An 18,332-nucleotide genomic window follows, 5' to 3' on the forward strand; every position below is an offset into this window, starting at 1 on the left:
ATTATCGTTTAGCATAGTGGGCCATTGTGAGGACGAAATTACTCTGATGAAAGGCAATTCATTGTGGAGATTTTCAGATGCTTTTTAGATCTCACACCCTTATTTGTTCATGCAGTCCTGATTCTAAAATGTGGCATATTTTATATTCTGTCTGTGACTGAGGCTGCCTTGAGGCATCAGGAGGTAAATTTTACTATCTTTGGTGTTTAAACTAAATTCCCTAATGACTGGGGCTCATAAATATTTAATGTCAGTACATTCATTCAGCTTAGAAGGAGAATTCCTCATCTTTAGTGCGGGGTTCTCATGGGTAAAGGTTTGGGGTTTTCTATTCATCTTCAGACTTTGTGATTCACGTTGTGACTTCCAGCATGAGGCAAAGATTCGCTCTCTGATGGATTGCATGCAGAATGTGGAGCTCAAGAAGCGACAGCTGGAGGACAGCTATGATTCTCTGACTGAGGAGATGGCCAACCTCAGAGCTCAAGGTACAGCTGAGTATTACCTGAATCCCTGTGACTTAAAATAAAAAAAATATCATAAACATGATACGGGCTCTGACAGCCCGTATCAAAGGGCCCGGAGAACCCCCCACAAAGCCCCCACTAGAGACACGGTCGAACGCCTTCCCCAAGTCCACAAAACACATGTAGACCGGTTGGGCGAACTCCCATGCACCCTCCAGGACCTTGCTGAATGTGTAGAGTGTGGTTTTCGTCCACGACCAGGACGAAAACCACACTCAGCATGTTCCAAGTGAGAAACAACTGCCCTGTGTGTAAAATGCTCTTAAAATGGCAGAAATTAAGTGTTTCCTTGCACTCATGATGGTTTCTAGCTTCTAATTTCTGAAAGTAGGTAGCTTGGTTGCTGATTACAACATTTGGCAAATTTTACTGTTTTTCTAACTTGTAGGTGTAAAACAGTAAATTTGGTGAGTCATTTTGAAATCCTTTATCTGGCTTTCTTGGCAAATGAAATGCAGCTTAAAGTCCAAAAATGGACCTAAAATCTTTGATAAGCTGCTACTTTCACAACATCTTTAAAAACTCTTAAGTCGGTCAAAATAGTGAATGTGACTTAAGTTTTTGTAGTGCTTTGTTTTTAACTAATCAACTTTTAATAAGTCATTTGTGAATTGTGTTTGACAAAGTGAGCACTCTGCTGTTAGTGAAACAAGAGAAGATCCTGTTCAGCTGAAGCTGACCTATCAGCATATGTCCAAAAAAACACCTACTCACCTAAAATAGGAGACATTTACTGTCAGAACAATAATCACAAAATTATTTACAGAAACATCACTGCGTCCTTATCCCATAATATCTTGTTTTTTATCTGGACTATGTGGTGCAACAAGCCATAACTCACCCCCTCATTAACCAATATCTCTAGTAAGAATGAATCACATTAAAAAAAATTAAAAAAGTCTGTGTATGAAGTTTTTGAGAGCTCTTACATTTTTAAAGGACTACTTTAAAAATATATCTGAAAAGATTTGATTTCAATCTGAAATTACATTTAGGATTTTTTTCACTCGTCAAAAAAAAAGCTGTAGGGTGGCTGCCCAGACACTAATTTAATCTTCCATTTAGAGGCAAACTGGAGGAGAAGGTTTATCAACTGTCTCACTGGTTTCTGCCAAGGCAGAAAGTAGCTGCCATGGCTGCGGATGTGGAGTGGCACCGGCATTGTCTGAACCCATGGCTCTGCGTTATTAGTTTGGTTAATGACTAGCTCATATCCTCATTAATGATTCTGCCTCTAAACATGATGTGTTTCTTTATGAGCAATGATGATTGGCTTAGCTGAACATGGCATTAGACCTTAGGCAACCCCCTCTTCATTCAGTATTTCTAATCTATCAGACTGTGAGCCATTTCTTAACACTGTTTACAGAGCAGAATAGTAGCTGAAGTAAACGAATTCGGATCATAGCAAATGTAAATTACTCTCAATGTAAAGCCAGCTAACTGAAACAGGACTCCTTCCAAGTTATATACGAAATGCAGATGAGGTTCTGAATCGCTTACACCAACTTGTTTTTGCACCAACAATTTTACTGTAAGCCATTTTTATTCCTCATTCTGACGCATTGCTTGAACTTAATCAAGTCATTCACCACATCTAAATGCCAAAAAGCACTAAGTTGCTGCCAGGTGACTAAGCTGATTACTCTTTGTGTTAAAACACAATGGAACATGTTCACCAAATGAAGTGGAGGATTGGTGTATCTACGAACTCTGAACTGGTGGGTCTGACTTCTAGCAAAAAATAAAAGAGAGTGATTTAGGAGAGAAACCAGGTGAAGTACAACACTTAGCAAGACATATTACAAAGTCTGATCAAATAAAACATCTATTTATGATTAGAAAAAAAACATTAAAAGGTGAATACATCAATGTTGCAAGAAGCAACAAATCTTTCATCCTCTGGGAAGAAAACTTATCCTTGTTTGGTGTAAATATTAAACGACGTTGCTTGACATTCCATGTTTCTCCTGTGAAGGACGAAGGACTGCTCCAGTTTGCAGATCATGATAAATTGCAGACAGTTGCCAAAGTCAAACGTTAAGGTCAGCGTTCTGAAACAGTCAAAAGTAATCCCGTCTCAGCAAAATTAATGACCAGGAAACAACAAAACAATCTGTGTTTCGTTGCGACCAAGGTGAATTGTGGAGGAATCGACTTCCTGTTAAAAACTGTTGTTTGCTTCAGTGGAGCATTTTATGCTGTCACTGTTTTTTTTTTATGTTGTTGAGGACAAGAAAAATAAGGCTAAATAAACATTTCCCTTGTCCAGGACAAAAAGATTAATGGAACATTTGAAATGCATGCAGGGCGCAGCTAGCTGCTGCTGCTGCTACTCCCAGCGCTCTGACACAATTCACAAATCAGGCTAGAGGCAATGTAAATCGTTCTTTCTTTGGTTTCCCAGAGAAGTGAATTAAATAACCAGTGGGTTTAAGAACTTGTAAATTCATTTTGGTTGTACTCAATAAGCCAGGCAGACGGGGACAGAAGCAGTTGACAAATACAAAGTCCATGTTGATTGCATTGCCTGGAGCAAGGTGCAGAGCTCAGTGCTTTCATCATCAGACAGCAGGGAGTCAATATCTGGTTAGCGTGACCCAAAGATTTAATTTACAACTATATATTTTCCTAATGAAAGCACGACTGATGTCAGCATGAGTATCCTTTAATGATTGGCTATCAGGTCACAGTGGGAATAAAACTATTATGTGACTCACATTGTCACCATGTCAACATCCTTTCTTGTGTTTTCTTCTGTTTTCTCACACTCTTTCCTTTGTCATCTGATCTAAAACTGCTTGTTTCAGAAAGCATGTCACAGATGACCAATGGGGAAAACAACACATCTGTCCAGAATCTGTCTGACATGAAGGTAACTATGACTACCGTAAGAGCGATTTCATACACTATGCTTTTTATTGTTACAGCACCTCGGCACTTGGGTAAATCCAGGTGTTAAAGTATTTTTTCCGTTGAGCCATGAATCCACACATCATGGTGCATTCTTGTATTTTCCAGCACCGGAACAAACCAAATTTTGAAGTCACTTCAAACAGAGGAAGAAACTATTCCTTTGGTTTCAGGGCAGTTTGGATAAATTTGACGAAAGATAGAAATTGTAATTGAAGTTTTTTTGTTTTTTTTTCAGTCCTGTTAAATATGAAAAGGCATCTGAAGTATGGAGAAATATTTGTATTTTTTACTCTGCTAACATGCATCTGGCCAATTTGGTCAATGGTCACTTTATTAGTTACACTTTGCTAATTCCAGGATGGACACCTATTCACTTTCAAAACGGTCATGATTCTTCATATTATGAATTCAACAAATCTTTTAAAAGTGATAGCATCACGATTTGTCAGCTGCACATCCTGGAATTTGATTTACATATATTCCAGGTTTGGAAATACACAAATAAAACCGAGTACAGAAAAAAAAAACTGCTTTTAAAGTTATATTCTATGCTCCACTGACAAAATTTTGCATCCATCCATCTTGAAGAAGGGCCCAGAATGGATGATGAACTTTGCTCATTTGACCCTGGAACAGAGAGGAATTTTGTCCTCACTGTTGTGGGAACCGTATAAAGCTGTTGTCTTTGAGGTGGAAAGTATCGGTGATGTTTTTACTTAGATTTGTATTCATGTGAGTGTTTTTGTCTCCGCGCTCCAGCTTCATTAGCTGAGTCCTAAATCAGTTTCAGTGGCAGTGTATTGACACTGGTTGTGCTGTGTTCAATGCCTAGAGAGCCTTTCAAGTTCACATCTGCACAATGTGTGTAATTTCTTTTCCCCTGGTGTTTAGCTGTTTGCCCTTTCCTCCCACGTCATGTTGCTCTCTCTCCTTTGAGAGGAAGTGTTTGCACTCACTTTATTGGTCTTTTTTTCGTTCTTGTTGGCGACTCCTCAGAGAGCTCTGGAGGAGCAGATGAAGTCGCACCGTGAAGCCCAAAGCAAGCAGCTCGGCCGCCTTCGAGACGAGATCAACGAGAAACAGAAGACCATTGATGAATTAACAGAGTTAGTACTTCTTTCAGTTTACTTTAATACGCATTCAAATTTCACTTTTACTCCTTTGATAACAAGACAAGAACATACAAAGGTGAACATAAAGTTTTTCTTCTTTTTTTTTTTACCAAATAATGTCCATCATACTTAACATTATTTTTGAGGCTGTTTTGCATCTCAGGCATTAAATGTTTTCTAAAACATGCAAGTGAATACATAAAAACTAAATAAATGTGCATTCTGAGTTTCACAAAAAATTTTGAAATATAAATCCATACTTCCTTCTATCAACCGACTATGTAGCTGAGGGATCACAGGGAAACTCAGACATCCAGATAGTGACAAGTTCCCTTCTCTGATGGGATGAACACGCACTTTAGTGTTAGTTCCTGGTCTGCTCTGGTGTTTTCCTGCAGTGGTATGTGCCTGGATTCCCTCCAATGCAGCATCCGCATTACTGCAGGCACCCAAGAGTGCTCCTTATGTAACTGGACCAGCTCAGATGACTTCTTAAGAAGGAATGGAGCAGCGGCTCTCCTCCAAGCTGCCCACCTGGCTGACCTCCTCAGTTTACAGGCTGAGCCCAACCATCATACTGTGGAAGCTCATTTCAGCCATTTGCATCCTGGATCTATGTCTTTTCTCACCATGGTGGATGGAGGCATTTGCACCAGAGCAAGTTAGGTCCTAATCCATCTATCATCAATATGGATCAATATGGAGGAAGGTGTCATCATTTTCTTTCTCTTTGAGAACCGTTTGATTAGGATATGAAGAACTGACTTCAGCAGCTTCACTCTGCTGCAAACCACTCCAGTGGCTCATCTGCACAAAGTAAAGACGAGACCTTAAGGTTTAATCCTAGGAACAAGCTGGACTTTGTGCCAAATTTATTGGCACTCCACTTGGTTGAGGTCAGGGACCCAAATCCAGTCCCCAAGAGCTATTTTCCTGCTAATTTTAGTTTCATCCTTTCTGCAGCATATCCTAATCAAATGAATTGATTGTTACCTGGCCTCGGTGGAACTGAATGACTGTTTATAAAGGAAATCAGCCTTTAGTTCAAGTTGTTAGGAGAAGGAGTGGAATATAAGGTTGCTCCCAGATGCACCAAGCTGTCCCTAAAAGGTATTTCCACAGAACAGATGTGGGCCATTTGTTACCAAAACCTGTCATGCTAGAGTTATGACAAGCTACGCAATGATAATATTAATTAGCAAATCTCCTTGTGTTCAATATTTGAATTTTCACCAGGTTAATTTGGGTTTAATATCAGTCCCTGATATAGATTCAAATTGTTGAGGTATACTGTATATAAATTTAAAGATTTGAAAATCTTAAAATTCTGTTTTTGTTTGCATCTTCTTTCCCAAACTAACCACTATCAATTAGAAGGCAAACTTTTCAAACAGCATAGATTAAATAATTGTAGCTGAATTCTCAGAAGATCTAAGCCATCACTACAAGAGATAAAGACGTGGGAGGCAAACAAAGCTGAGGAGTAGGAAGACATTAGAGCTTAGCTGCTTCTACCAAACCTCCGCATGAAGAGCCACTGCTCTGACTCAGCCTAAATGTGAAAATAGCTGTCCCTTTAGGTGCCTGAAACTGACGATGTACTATACCTAGCATGACCGCCCAGAAGGAGACCGCCGGCCAGGCTGCAGACCCCATCAAAGAACTGAAGCACACAGTCCAGCTGGCCTCACAGTAACCCCCTTACCACCAAAAGAAGAGATGTGAAGAATTTTTGCGTGAACACACATTTGGTACAGATCTGCTTATCCTGCTTTCACAGTCTGAATTTGGATAACCAGCTTGGAATGGATTGATGGGTGTTATTGAGGCCGAACGGATGTGAAAGAGAGAAAAAAAAAGAGACTCCCTGCAGATCCTTTTATTAAAACAGGGGCAAGTTGGTGCACAGTTGTCTTTTTTTTTTGTGTTTCGTATTTCGAAGATGAAAGGATTAGAGAAAAAAGGGAACACCTTCAGATAAAAGGGGCATATTAAGATGTGTAAAAAAGTTTACTGGTAAATATTTTCTAATACTGGGAAGGGAATTTTAGTAGTTTAATGTTGACCTGATTCTATCCAGGGGCCAATCAATCAGCTCCTGTTTGCTGTCAAAGTGCCCGTCAAGGGTATGAAGCACTGCTGTGAATTTTAATCTTCCCACCACCAAAAACTCATTTTTGCTGGTTATCACTAAACTGAGCCCAGAAGTGCCTCAGACCATGACCAGAGCAGTTATTTTCTCATGTGATGCAAAGACATGTGGCAACGCCAAGCAAAATGTTTTACCTTAAAATGGTCAAGGAATATCTTGGAACAGATGCACTGCATTTCAGATCCCTTCAGCTTTTGCCTGTTTGTGTCTCTTAAATCCATGATTTAACTTGAGGTGTCAATACTTTTTCATATGAGACCAATCAGCATGTTAAAACTGTTTTTTGTTTTGTTTTGTTTTTACTACGGCTATCTTTGTCTGATCATAAATGTATTTGATCTAAAAAAAACCTAACTGCAGCAAGAAAGTAAAACAAGTTTGTAAGGAGGTACATGCATTTTCACAGCACTGTAAGCAACATTAAAATCTGACAATTACTTTGCTGCAGCAGTGTGATGCAGAGAAGCAAAGGAAAGTAACTCCCATGTGTGAGCTATAATACAGCTTCTGTATCTGCTTTCTATTCTGGAAAAGCTGTTAAAGCACAAAGCATCGGTCTTTGTCGGCCCTGACCCGATCGGTTTTCAACTTTTTCAGCTTCAACCAGAAGCAGCAGCTGGAGTTGGAGCAACTGCACAGCGACTTTGAATGTCTCAGAAGTCGGGAGGATCACAAGAGCCGGCAGCTGGAGGAACTGACGTGAGTCTCTTCTTTACTGTCCTGGCCCTCTTTCAGACACCTCGCCATATGGAGTCCTGGAGGCAAGCTGCCTCTTTAGATTCTCATCTTCCTGTTTTTTTTTTTCTTTTTCATTTGTCTTCTGTTTTCACTATTTTCTACCCAGCCACTCTGCAGCTCTGTCAGTCTTTTTATAGTGGATGATTCTAGCAGCGTACACTTTTTGCACCATTTTCTTGAAATGCGTCCATCTTCCTGTCCAACTCCATCAGAGTTCCTGTTAATAAGGTAGCAGCTGGTTGTTAAGGGTCCCTTTCTACATTGACCTTTGCAGCATATTGCATCAGATGGCAGATGGGCAACACCCCCATGAGTGTAGCAGCCGGTCTATGCTCCCTTTGTTCTCCAGTCATGAATTATTCTGATCTGAATGAGGTAATCATTTGGGTAAAGACAAGTTCAGTTTTCAGATGTTCTGTCTGGTCATCTTCCTGTCTATGTATAGATTTCTCTGCGAACGGCATGAGCAGTCAAAGCAGGACCTCAAAGGGCTGGAGGAGACTGTTGTAAGTCATTATTTACTGTCACGATTTGATAAACTGCCTTCAGGAGCTGCCAATCCAATTACAGCTCCACTAAACAGCTAATTTACTCATTTCCTCCTTCTGTAGGCCCGTGAACTCTACACCCTGCACAACCTCCGCAAGCTCTTTGTTCAAGACCTCACGACTCGAGTGAGAAAAGTAAGGCAGGCAAGACCGAACACTCTGACAAGCCAGCATTTTCAAAAGCAGCAATTTCTGTAACGCAGTTTTGACAGATGTTTGTTTTTTTCTTATTTTGACAGAGTACAGAGCTTGAACCTAATGACACCGGGGGATTTATCACTCAAAAACAAAAGATTTCCTTTCTTGAAAACAACTTGGAGCAACTTAGTAAAGTTCACAAACAGGTAACACAAGTGAGAAAACACAAAATATTACACTACAAAGTTTCCTGGCTGAAGCCAGGAAGCTGGTTCAGCCAGAAACACAACAGAAGAAAGGTTTAGATCAACAAATAGTCATGTGCTAAAACAACCCAGATATAATCTAGATCCAATTGAGAATCTGCGGCAGAACTTGAACATTATTGTTTATAGACAGTATTCAGTCAATCCTGTCCAACACTTAACTTTTATTCTTGATTATTACTCTATTACCATTTGGGTTTATGGGGTGAACTGTTGAATTCTGCTGCACTGTAAGTAAAAGCAAAATTTTCACCATCAATCTTCTTAGCATAATTAAACAGAGCAAATTAGGCGTCAAACGTTTTACATTTTAGAAAAAACAAACTGTAAGATAAAATCAAGATTTGAAAATCTGTCTGTCGACACAAACACAGAACAAATAGATACACACACATACACACACACACACTTCCCATCTTCTTTAATATTCCTAAATGGACCGTTGCAGAACACTAAGTGGTGATCTGCTAAACGTTTTGCAGACTGGCAGAATATTTTGAGGCCGGCAGATTGGTATGAGCTGCACTGCAGCAGTTTGTCAGGCTGAAAACCAATCCCGAGGATACTGCTGGGGGTCTCAATCCCATCCTCTACCTGCTGGCACTGTGCAGATGGAAAAAAAAAAGAAGCTATGGTCGTAAATCAGCAAGCTCCCCATGGTGCATGATAAGACTTTCAAAGAGAGTGTGGGACAGTGGTAGATTTAATCATCCATCTGTCCATCTAGCTGATTTCTCTTACAACATCCCTTAGCTCCTGTGGGAGTCTCTGCTCTGTTCGTCCTTGTTTTCTTTTAAATGATTCGCAGCCAAACAATAAACTCCTGCAGCTGAGCCTGAGGTCAGTTAACTGACTTCTTGGATGTTTTGCCTGTTGGCCAAGTTTGCTTGCATGTAAAACCTCCTAATTCAGAATCCCTGCAGGATGGAGATTAGATTGCACGATCACGTTCTGGCAGAGTGTTTAAAGGTTCGGTCATTATCTTTCCCCAAAGAAACCTGTGTAGAGCAGCAAGTAAGGTGCAGAACAATATCCACATAGATTTTGCTTCATGACGTTAAACAACTATCATTTGTTTTACCACAGTGTTGTTTGTTACACTGTTTTATGAAGAAGTTGTTAAAGCTGAATTATGGACTTTAAAAGATGCTCATATTCCATAAAGAGTTATACTTTTAAATTAAAATGAATTAATCTGTTGAAAACAAATTAACTACCAAGCATAGCGTCACGATTCTTTGTTTTATAAGTAAATGACCTGCCCTCCACAATCACTGGTAAATAAATTGTAAAAGGCACTAAAATAGATTCACATAAAGACTTTCTGTGTTTTGATTGTTTTTGTCAAAATAGTTTCCACACAGTTAGAAAACCATTGCCACTCCTTCAACAAGCATTAGACACTCAATGGCAACCAGTTGTTTGAAAGCCATGCCAATAAAAACCCTATATTTAATTTATTCACCTTTACTGTGAATTTGACTAGAACCTCAATTTGAAGTGACACTAAAGCTTTCAGTAATATACACTTCAAGTGTGTTTGAAAATCAAAGGGTGATTTTGTGAGAACAAATAGTACCTAGTGTTGGGTACAGTGAAGGATCTGTGATTCTGTGGGCCTATTTAAAAAAAAAAATAAAAAAATAAAAAAAAGATGAGAAATCCTGTTTTTGAGAACTTTTTATGTGGAATGTTTGACATATCAAGAGTTTAAAACAAAAATAATTTTGCAAGATAATAATCCTATAGTCAATTCGACAGAGATACTTCAACTGATACAAAAACAACCGTCCTTCATCACAATCCCATCCTGAGATCTAATTGCTATTAAAGAAGTGAGATGAAGAATAGAAAATAAAAGAGAAAATGTAAGTGATACTCAGAGATATTGTGAAGAAAGGATCCCACTCTCTGTCCTCCAGCCTTGTAAAATACTACAGAGGAAGATGAAATACTGTCCAGTTCATAAAGGGGGCTTGTGTAAAATATATGCATTTAAAGGGTAGCTATAAATGTGGCTGTGATGTTGCTAAAATGTGTTTTTCCTGCTGTGGAAACTTTTCCTCACAAAATAACATTAACTTTTAGTGTAAGATTGAGCTGCTGAAAGACAAGAATAACCTATTTCCAGCTATTTAACAAGTTCATCCTAAATTTAAATTTCTTTATACTCTGAATCTCATGTTAGGAAGAAGCAATTTATGGTGTCTTCATTAACTCATAAAATATCAATTGAGCTACAAATATTGTGGTTAAATAATTAAAATCCTGTTTAATCCTTTGTATTTAAAACCTCGTTGAAAAGGATGGAGCATTGTTCAGAGCAGCATGTTGTCAACGAAGCATGATTTACTTTCACAAGTTCATAATCATAATATTGTTGCTCTAATCTAAAAGTTAAACAAGTTTTAAAGCTTCTAGATCAAATCAACTCCCTTGTGAGCTCTACCTCACAGAGAAAGGCAAAAGTATCAATCCTGACATTGTCGGTCCGAGTGTGGTTAATTTTTTTCACATGGGTTACAGCTGGTACGCGACAACGCAGATCTTCGCTGTGAGCTTCCGAAACTGGAGAAACGTCTCCGCTCCACCGCCGAGCGAGTTAAAGCGCTGGAGGGAGCGCTGAAGGAGGCCAAGGAGGGCGCCATGAAGGACCGTCAGCGCTACCAGCAGGAGGTGGAGCGAATCAAGGATGTGATGAGGCGCAATCCTTTCCGCCGCCCCCACGCTGCACAGATAGGTAACATGAACACCTTGCTCACATCCATGAAATGACCCAGACTTTTAACTATGTCTTGTTGCTAACCTTCTGCTCCAAATAGCACACCAGTTTTTTTTTGTTTTTTTTCAAGGTTTTATTGGCTCTAGTGGCCTTTATTTGATAGTTAATTGACAGGAAAGTGGGAAATGAGAGAAGGGGAAGACATGCGGCAAAGGTCGCCAGGTCAGGTATTGAAACTGCGACGGCCACGTCGAGGACCAAGACCCCCATATGTGGGTTGTGCTTAACCCCTGCGCCACCACAGCACACCCAGCACACCATGTTTTGTGTGGTGTGCTGCATCTCAGTAAAGGAGCTACATCTTCCTTTAAAACTATACGCTGAATATCCTGTATGTTATACGTAACGTATAAATAACATGTTACATATAACAGACAGCAGACAGCTGCATGTGAAAACAAAGTTTGGTGCATTTAAAGCTTTATGTAGATTTCTGATTACCATTTAGTATTTAAATATTTTGTATATTAAGAGTCTTGTATTATCTAAGAAACTCTCCTGTGCCGTTCCTAAGGGACTGGGTCTTTTAAGAGGAGAATTACTGAGCTAGAAATTAAATCACACTGCTGCAGCTAATATTTCTTTAATCTTGGTATTGGATTAAATTATGCATTAACACGGTTTTTCTGATCTTCAGGCAGACAATTATCAAGGTTATTGCTTAGTGTAGCTTATTACAGCAGCAGTGCTGTTTAGTACTCAAATTCATATTTATATTTTAATCTTTTTTTATATTTATAACTCAAGGATATCATGGAAGTGTCATGAAGGTTGATAAGTATTATAACAATAGAAGAACTGCTTATATTCATTGATTATTGTTCATGAGAAAATAAAATGTCACAAGGATAATAGCTGGAAAAAACTAGTTAGAAAAAAAATCTATACTTTTTACTGGAAGAGAAAAATTTAAACTTCTTTGACAAATATATTTCAACTGTTGCTTTTCTCTGTAACCAAAACCAATCCAGATGTGAAAAAAAATGTTACTCACTGGTTTTCATACTGCATTTGATCACAGTATTTTATTTGTCTGCTTTTTAAGGAAGCATCACACACAAGGGAAGTCCAACAGCCTCAGATTTAATGTTACCAACTTGTTACTTCACTCAAAATTGGTAACGAAATAGGAGACTACACAAGCAAACCTTAGCTTGCTCAATTAATTTAGTTAACAAAATAATTCTTCAAAAAACAGTAAAATTCATCCTTGCCCCTCTGACCATCTGTATAAAAGGCCTTTCTATTCTTTAGTTAGAAGTTTTACATAAGCACATGGAAAATGCCAAATCAAGACACAATGGAAATCATCCATAATTTTATATATAACCCATATTAATTAATTTTATAGGAAGTTAACATATTACTAAAAGACAGACTTATTTCCCTCAAGATGTTTTCCTTTATAGGGTCAGTTTTCCTTTGGTCCCTAACATTTAATTTCCCTCACCTCTGGTCCTTTTCCATGGCACTGAAAGAAATTGCTAACCTTTCTGCAACCATCCCTTTTTATGTCCCTGCTGTGGCTTCCTCACAAACAACATTCCCAGTACGCTTTAGTTCCACTTGTTCGTCATCTCTCACCTTCCTTTTCTAGATCACCTTTTTTTTTTCTGTACGTGTGAGTGCGGTGCAGCAATTTTTGCTGAAGGTAGCTCTGAAACCAATCTGGTTTGGTAGTCAGGAAACAGGTGTACTTTAAAAACACATTTAGCAGAAGAAGATAGATTATGAGATGTTGATGTTTACCAAACTGAACACTAGCGCTGTGCTGTTTGAGTTTTATAGGTTGCACAGGCATGTGGCAATAATTGAAAAGTAGAAAACATCTAAGCTTGAAGAGGTTTAGCACTTACTGAAATATTCCCTCATGACAGGATTTGCACTGTATGTATTTAAAGAGGAAAGCTGAAGCTTAGAAAGCAGTATAATTTATTTTAATCACCAGCTCCCATCTTGAGCAGTTCAACCAAAGATAATTGCAATGAAATAATGAGAGGCACGCATGCCTCTGCTATGAGAAAACAAGATATTGATTTATGTGAGAGGCCTTAAAATGATGGCTTTCATTACAGGATTATGCCAGTCCAATGAAGAATAACCGAGAAGTTCTAAATTAACACATTCACAGCTTTCTAGAGACATTAAAAACTTTTAGGAAACTAAATTTGTCTTTAGGTTTTCTGGATGAATGCTGCAATCTGTGCGTCAGCCCTCTGTTATCGCTTGCAGCCAAGCCTGTGCGTCCCGGCCACTACCCACTCTATCCTCCCATCAACCACTTCTTCATCCGGGGCTACAGCGAAAACCCCGTCGCTTTCTGCAATGCCGGCTTCCAGAACAAAAACAACCGACCAGCAGCTCCCATGGATGCTCCTCCAGTTCGTGACGCCGAGGCCAGATTACCTAAGGATGAGTGCAACCAGAACAGCTCTGCAGAACTCATCAACCCACAAAGTGACGACGACGGCGACGCTCAGAACAACATGTGAGTAAGCTCTGTTTCCCATTTTATAACTAGTTTCTTGAACTCTGACATTGTGGTTTGAACCTGTAGTATTAACTCAAGGTTTCATTTGTGTAACTTTATAAGTCCTTCGAGCTACGTAGTGGTGAAGTTGCCATGATAACCTTTCAGTAATAAGCACAATTACAGGTTCTGGACACTGTACTAAAAATATTTGATATTTTTACAAGCAAATAATTTTTTTTAACTGTTAAGTACAAGTTAAAAGTTGGATGCACACTTATAGAGAGGCAAATACTTCCAAACTGAATCGTGAAAGAGTTTTAGATGCAGCCCAGCAACATTTATGTAAATTTATGTACATCATAACAAGAATAAATTGGTTTGGATTCTGAAACACAAAGGCTGTCATCAAGAAGACAGCTGAGGAAATACCAGTTGCTGCACTCTATGTATTTTTTATGTAAGAGAAAAAGAAGGGGGGATAATGATCTGCTGCTGTAGTGAGGATTATGTCTATCTCATATTTAAGTAAATAATTAAATAAAAAATAAATCAAAAAGATGCCTCAACGGTGTTAACAATTCAATACTTTTCATATTCAGACTGAAATCTGAACCACTGGAACTTTCTAACATATTCTGTTTCATACAGGCGTAACAAACAAAACTTTTAAAAAATTAACTTAATCCCTGGCTTTTGTTGCATTGAAGGTTGGGATTATTTTATCTGACAATTTACCACAACACATGTACAACATGTAGTTATAAAGATTAGCAGGGTGCACACGTTTTACAATCCAATATAGTTTTAACTTTTTCTTTCTGGAATGAATCAAAACATTCAACTCTCTTAATGATCTAGACATCATTCTGAATGTGGTTCTGATGTGATGAAGTCAGCTGCTTGTCTGAAGCTGTCTGTGAGGAACACTTTATTCATCTTCCTCTTTGATTACGTCTGCATCTCCTGTGTTTGTGGTTGAAGAGAGAACAGCTGTGATTTGATGCTACAATAGGTGCAAATTAGTCACAGCTGCTGGACTTGACGGACATGTTTGCGTCATGAACCAAATGAAGGGTTAATAAAATTGCTGTTTCTGTGAATTGCTATAAAAATGTTGAGACTGAAATTTATTTATTTTTTTTCATGATGGCAGAAATTCACTTTGGAACCAACAGCCTTAAGCTCAACGTTCCAGAGAGAAATTCTGCTTGATTTATTGTTCACATAACTTTCTGCTGCCCACAGCGTGTTGACTTCAAATAATACAAATTATTCATTTAATAGCTATGACCAGCTTTTTTTTATTATTTGTTGTTTAATCTGAAGATAAATACAAAGATTTTGTAACATATTTAACATAATTCCCTGTTTCGTCTCTTCTAGGCTTTCAGCTGAAGCAGTAAGCAAAGCGGAGAAGTCTTCAGAAATGCTTGATTCAGAAAACGGTGAGCCTCCTACATGTAAATCCTGCGAAAGCTATGAGTAACCCTGATCAGCAGGGGTTCAATTGACTTAAATTTATGAGTGTAATTTCCTTACAACATTATGCCCTCATACCAGCCATTAAGTTCAGATGTTATTTTATAAACTCTTACAAAGAGCAGACTGTTAAGACAGTTAACGGAAACTGTCCTGCTGCTGTTCATCTGGTTTTCATTTCTTATTTCTGAGGCGGTAGGCGGATTTTAACTTGATGTGAATTTTGGAGGTTTCCACAATGCAGGTCAGAGTCATAAAGTTTCTACATTCTTACAAGATCCAGACTGTCATGTTTTAGGGTTTGCCCAGAGCATGTGCAGCCAACTGTGAGATCCTCCTGCTGCCTGAAGATTTTGTCCGTCTTCATCTCGGTGTTTGTGTACGTGTGTTATCAGCCGCAGACTCTGGGGGAGACAGATTAGGCTTGCAGTGTCATTACTCAGAGAAGCCGACAGACAAGCTGAAGGACCAATTCAGCCTCTGACCCAGTCATGACAGCAGTTTGAGTTGTGCAACAACATCACACCACTTTGATTCACTGGGAATATCAATACAAGTCACAAATGGAGTTGGGATCAATTCATCAACATGCTGCAAGTGTTTATGCATTTCATTAAACATCAGACCTGATCACTGTTCTGCAGAGAACCCTTCAGGGATCTAATCAGCATGGATTTCGTTTGTGCTGCTTGGAAGTAGCTGTGATGTTTTTTTTTGTTTGTTTTGTTTTTTTTACCACAGTAGTTTGTATTCTGTTCAATTTATTTACCAGGTTAAATCTCTAAGGCTGCAGTCCCTCTTTCCCCTCTAGTAATTTCCACTCTGGTACTTCAGTGTGATGAATTTCAATAAGAGCTTGTGGGAAAATGTGGTCAAATGGCTCCACAAGGCTTCAACCCCAAGTTTTTCTCTTGCTTCTTTCCCCGTCTCTCTGATGAAGCCTTGAGAGGTGATTTCCTCTGACAGCAGAAGATTTTTAGTACCTCTCACAAAGCTCCTGTTGTGTATTTTTCTTCCTGAATATAAAGCCAGTGAAGCATGAGTTCTAATGAAATTATTCGCTAATTAAATCAACTTCTCTTTGTCCATCACAGGAAAATTACGCTCAGTCTTTCTGCATCCTGAGCAACAGTGAAAGCTCTCTGTTACGTTCAGTTGTCGATATGTGTGTCAGGCAGCCAAGGGAAAGTTTTGTGAAATCAATTCTTGTCAGGAAAGCTCAGTAGAAGATTATGAGACGGAGGATTTAGTAATAAACTGGTTGCCAGCACTGAGAAGCACCTGGAGAATGGATTTAGCTCAACAAACTGCACAGAGGATAAATATGGTCAAGGAAAAAATAAAAAATAAATAAATTTTCTATGTTAAGCGCTGCTCTGCTGCACTGATTGTCTACCAGTAATGGCAGCTTTTAAGAAGGATGTGTTTTTAATGAACATTTTAATGAAATTACGCTTTTGGAACCTGGATGCTTTCTGATATTTGCTGTACGAACAGAAATACTGACAGCAATGACTCTCCTCTTATTCAGGCAGGTCCAATGAAAGCAACGTATGAATGAAAACAACCAGGAATCACATTAGCATTCATCTTCATCCGCTCTGTGCTTAAGCTTGTATTTGCTTTTTGGTTAAATTCAGACATTAATGTACCTCTTGGTCAGACCCACGTTAAACAGAGGCCTGTTGTTCAGCTCAGTCGGTTTTATAGCTTTTTGTGCAGAAAAGGGTTCTCGTTTCATTTATATTCATAGTCTCTGTCCGGAAGTTTCATTCTAATCCTTTTTATAATTTGCATTGCCATAATGACGGGAAGACCTAAACTGTGCAGAAATAATATTCAAAATGTGCTGCTTCTGTCGCTCTTCATTAGTTTTTCTTGAGAAAAACTTGAGTTTTTTTGTTTTTGTTGTTATATGAACAAAATAACAGAAGAAAAATTTTGCTTTTTAACTGGTAATGAATAATATGATGAGTGAAAGAATTATGGAAAATTCTGGGTGATTCTAATTAGGTTTTGAGTATGATTTTAGTGTTTAAACAACCTTAAAAAGGCACATATATTCATACATTCTTTCCTCTTTCAGCTGCGTTCGGGCTGCTACCTATTAATAAATACATTTTCATGAGAACTGAAAAGTATGTAAACAATATTGTAAAAGATTATTCAATTTGGAAAACAATGCTGGTTGTGACTCATTTATGTTTCATAGTTTCCAAAATGTTGTGATTCTTGCTTTAAAATACATTCTTTGCACTTTATCCAGAAGTAGAATAAAACCATTTTTCCTGAGTAATGTGGGTTTAATTGTACAAACTTATTAAGTAGAGCCTTGCTGCAGCCTTTGTTGCCATGATAATGAGGTTGTCAGATTGCTAAAATGTTCTATGCAGCTGCTTGTTCCAAAGTTACTAATCTTCAGTGGCTCTCAGATGTTATATTTAAGTCTGCGTGTGTCTTTTGTAACCCCACTTCCTCCAAGTCATAGCACCACCAAACCCCATTCACTGTGCACCTGTCTGTGTCCTTATGCACTGTTTCTGTCCACAGGAAACACCACAGATTTCAATGACAACAGGTAAGGCTATGGTGAACCCAGTTTGTCTTCATGTTCTGATTGCACTTGTACATTAAGGACATGCAACATATGAGCTCTGAAATGCCATCCTCACTGTTGCATCTCCCTGCTCCATTGCTGCCCCCTTGCTGCGGACACTGCTACTGCTGCTGCAACGCCCTGTGATCCTGGTGTGTGTGCATCTGTGTATGTGTGTGGCGGTTAGCATGTGTCTGAATGTGAATTCTGTGCCCAGAACTGACGTCTGCGACAATCAGGACGCACCCAAACTCTACAAGTTGCAGAATGAGGCTTCGGCCAGCTAAGGTAAGAGTAAAGTATGTGATATCAAAGAACAGTGTTCATGTGCAAACAATGGATCAGAAATGAATGAAGAATATGTGAAATTTATTCCTCACAGGCTTTTAAATCTTTAATATCAAATCTTGTACATTTTATGTCTGCAAACTGCAGCTGCATTAATTTGGCCTGCAGGACTTTTGCATGGATTTCACAGGTACCACTCAGTGGCATATTCATTAATTAGTGGTATGTTTCTCTGCAAACCTTATAGGTTGGATGGCAAAATAGGCTCTTGGGAATTAATTAAAATTGTAAGCCGATAATTAAACATCACCTAAAAA

The 18,332-nt window shown here is 38.7% G+C and overlaps 1 protein-coding gene across 2 annotated transcripts in view; it reads left to right on the top strand.

Moving 5' to 3' along the window:
• kif5ab (kinesin family member 5A, b) overlaps positions 1-18,332 on the top strand; it is an 80,412-nt gene that overhangs the window by 59,274 nt on the left and 2,806 nt on the right. Inside the window, exons 17-28 of one of the 2 annotated variants that reach the window (XM_016670150.1) lie at positions 371-488; positions 3,338-3,402; positions 4,440-4,549; positions 7,305-7,406; positions 7,891-7,951; positions 8,057-8,128; positions 8,233-8,337; positions 10,924-11,137; positions 13,412-13,667; positions 15,036-15,097; positions 17,682-17,709; positions 17,915-18,015. In XM_016670150.1, the coding sequence (XP_016525636.1) occupies positions 371-488; positions 3,338-3,402; positions 4,440-4,549; positions 7,305-7,406; positions 7,891-7,951; positions 8,057-8,128; positions 8,233-8,337; positions 10,924-11,137; positions 13,412-13,667; positions 15,036-15,097; positions 17,682-17,709; positions 17,915-18,014 (1,293 nt within the window). In that variant the 3' untranslated portion in view covers position 18,015. The remainder of the gene's footprint in view (positions 1-370; positions 489-3,337; positions 3,403-4,439; positions 4,550-7,304; positions 7,407-7,890; positions 7,952-8,056; positions 8,129-8,232; positions 8,338-10,923; positions 11,138-13,411; positions 13,668-15,035; positions 15,098-17,681; positions 17,710-17,914; positions 18,016-18,332) is intronic. The other variant, XM_007548755.2, reaches the window with a different exon arrangement.

Source organism: Poecilia formosa, unplaced genomic scaffold (genome assembly GCF_000485575.1).
Source record: "Poecilia formosa unplaced genomic scaffold, Poecilia_formosa-5.1.2 Scaffold2, whole genome shotgun sequence".
Taxonomy (NCBI): Eukaryota; Metazoa; Chordata; class Actinopteri; order Cyprinodontiformes; family Poeciliidae; genus Poecilia; species Poecilia formosa.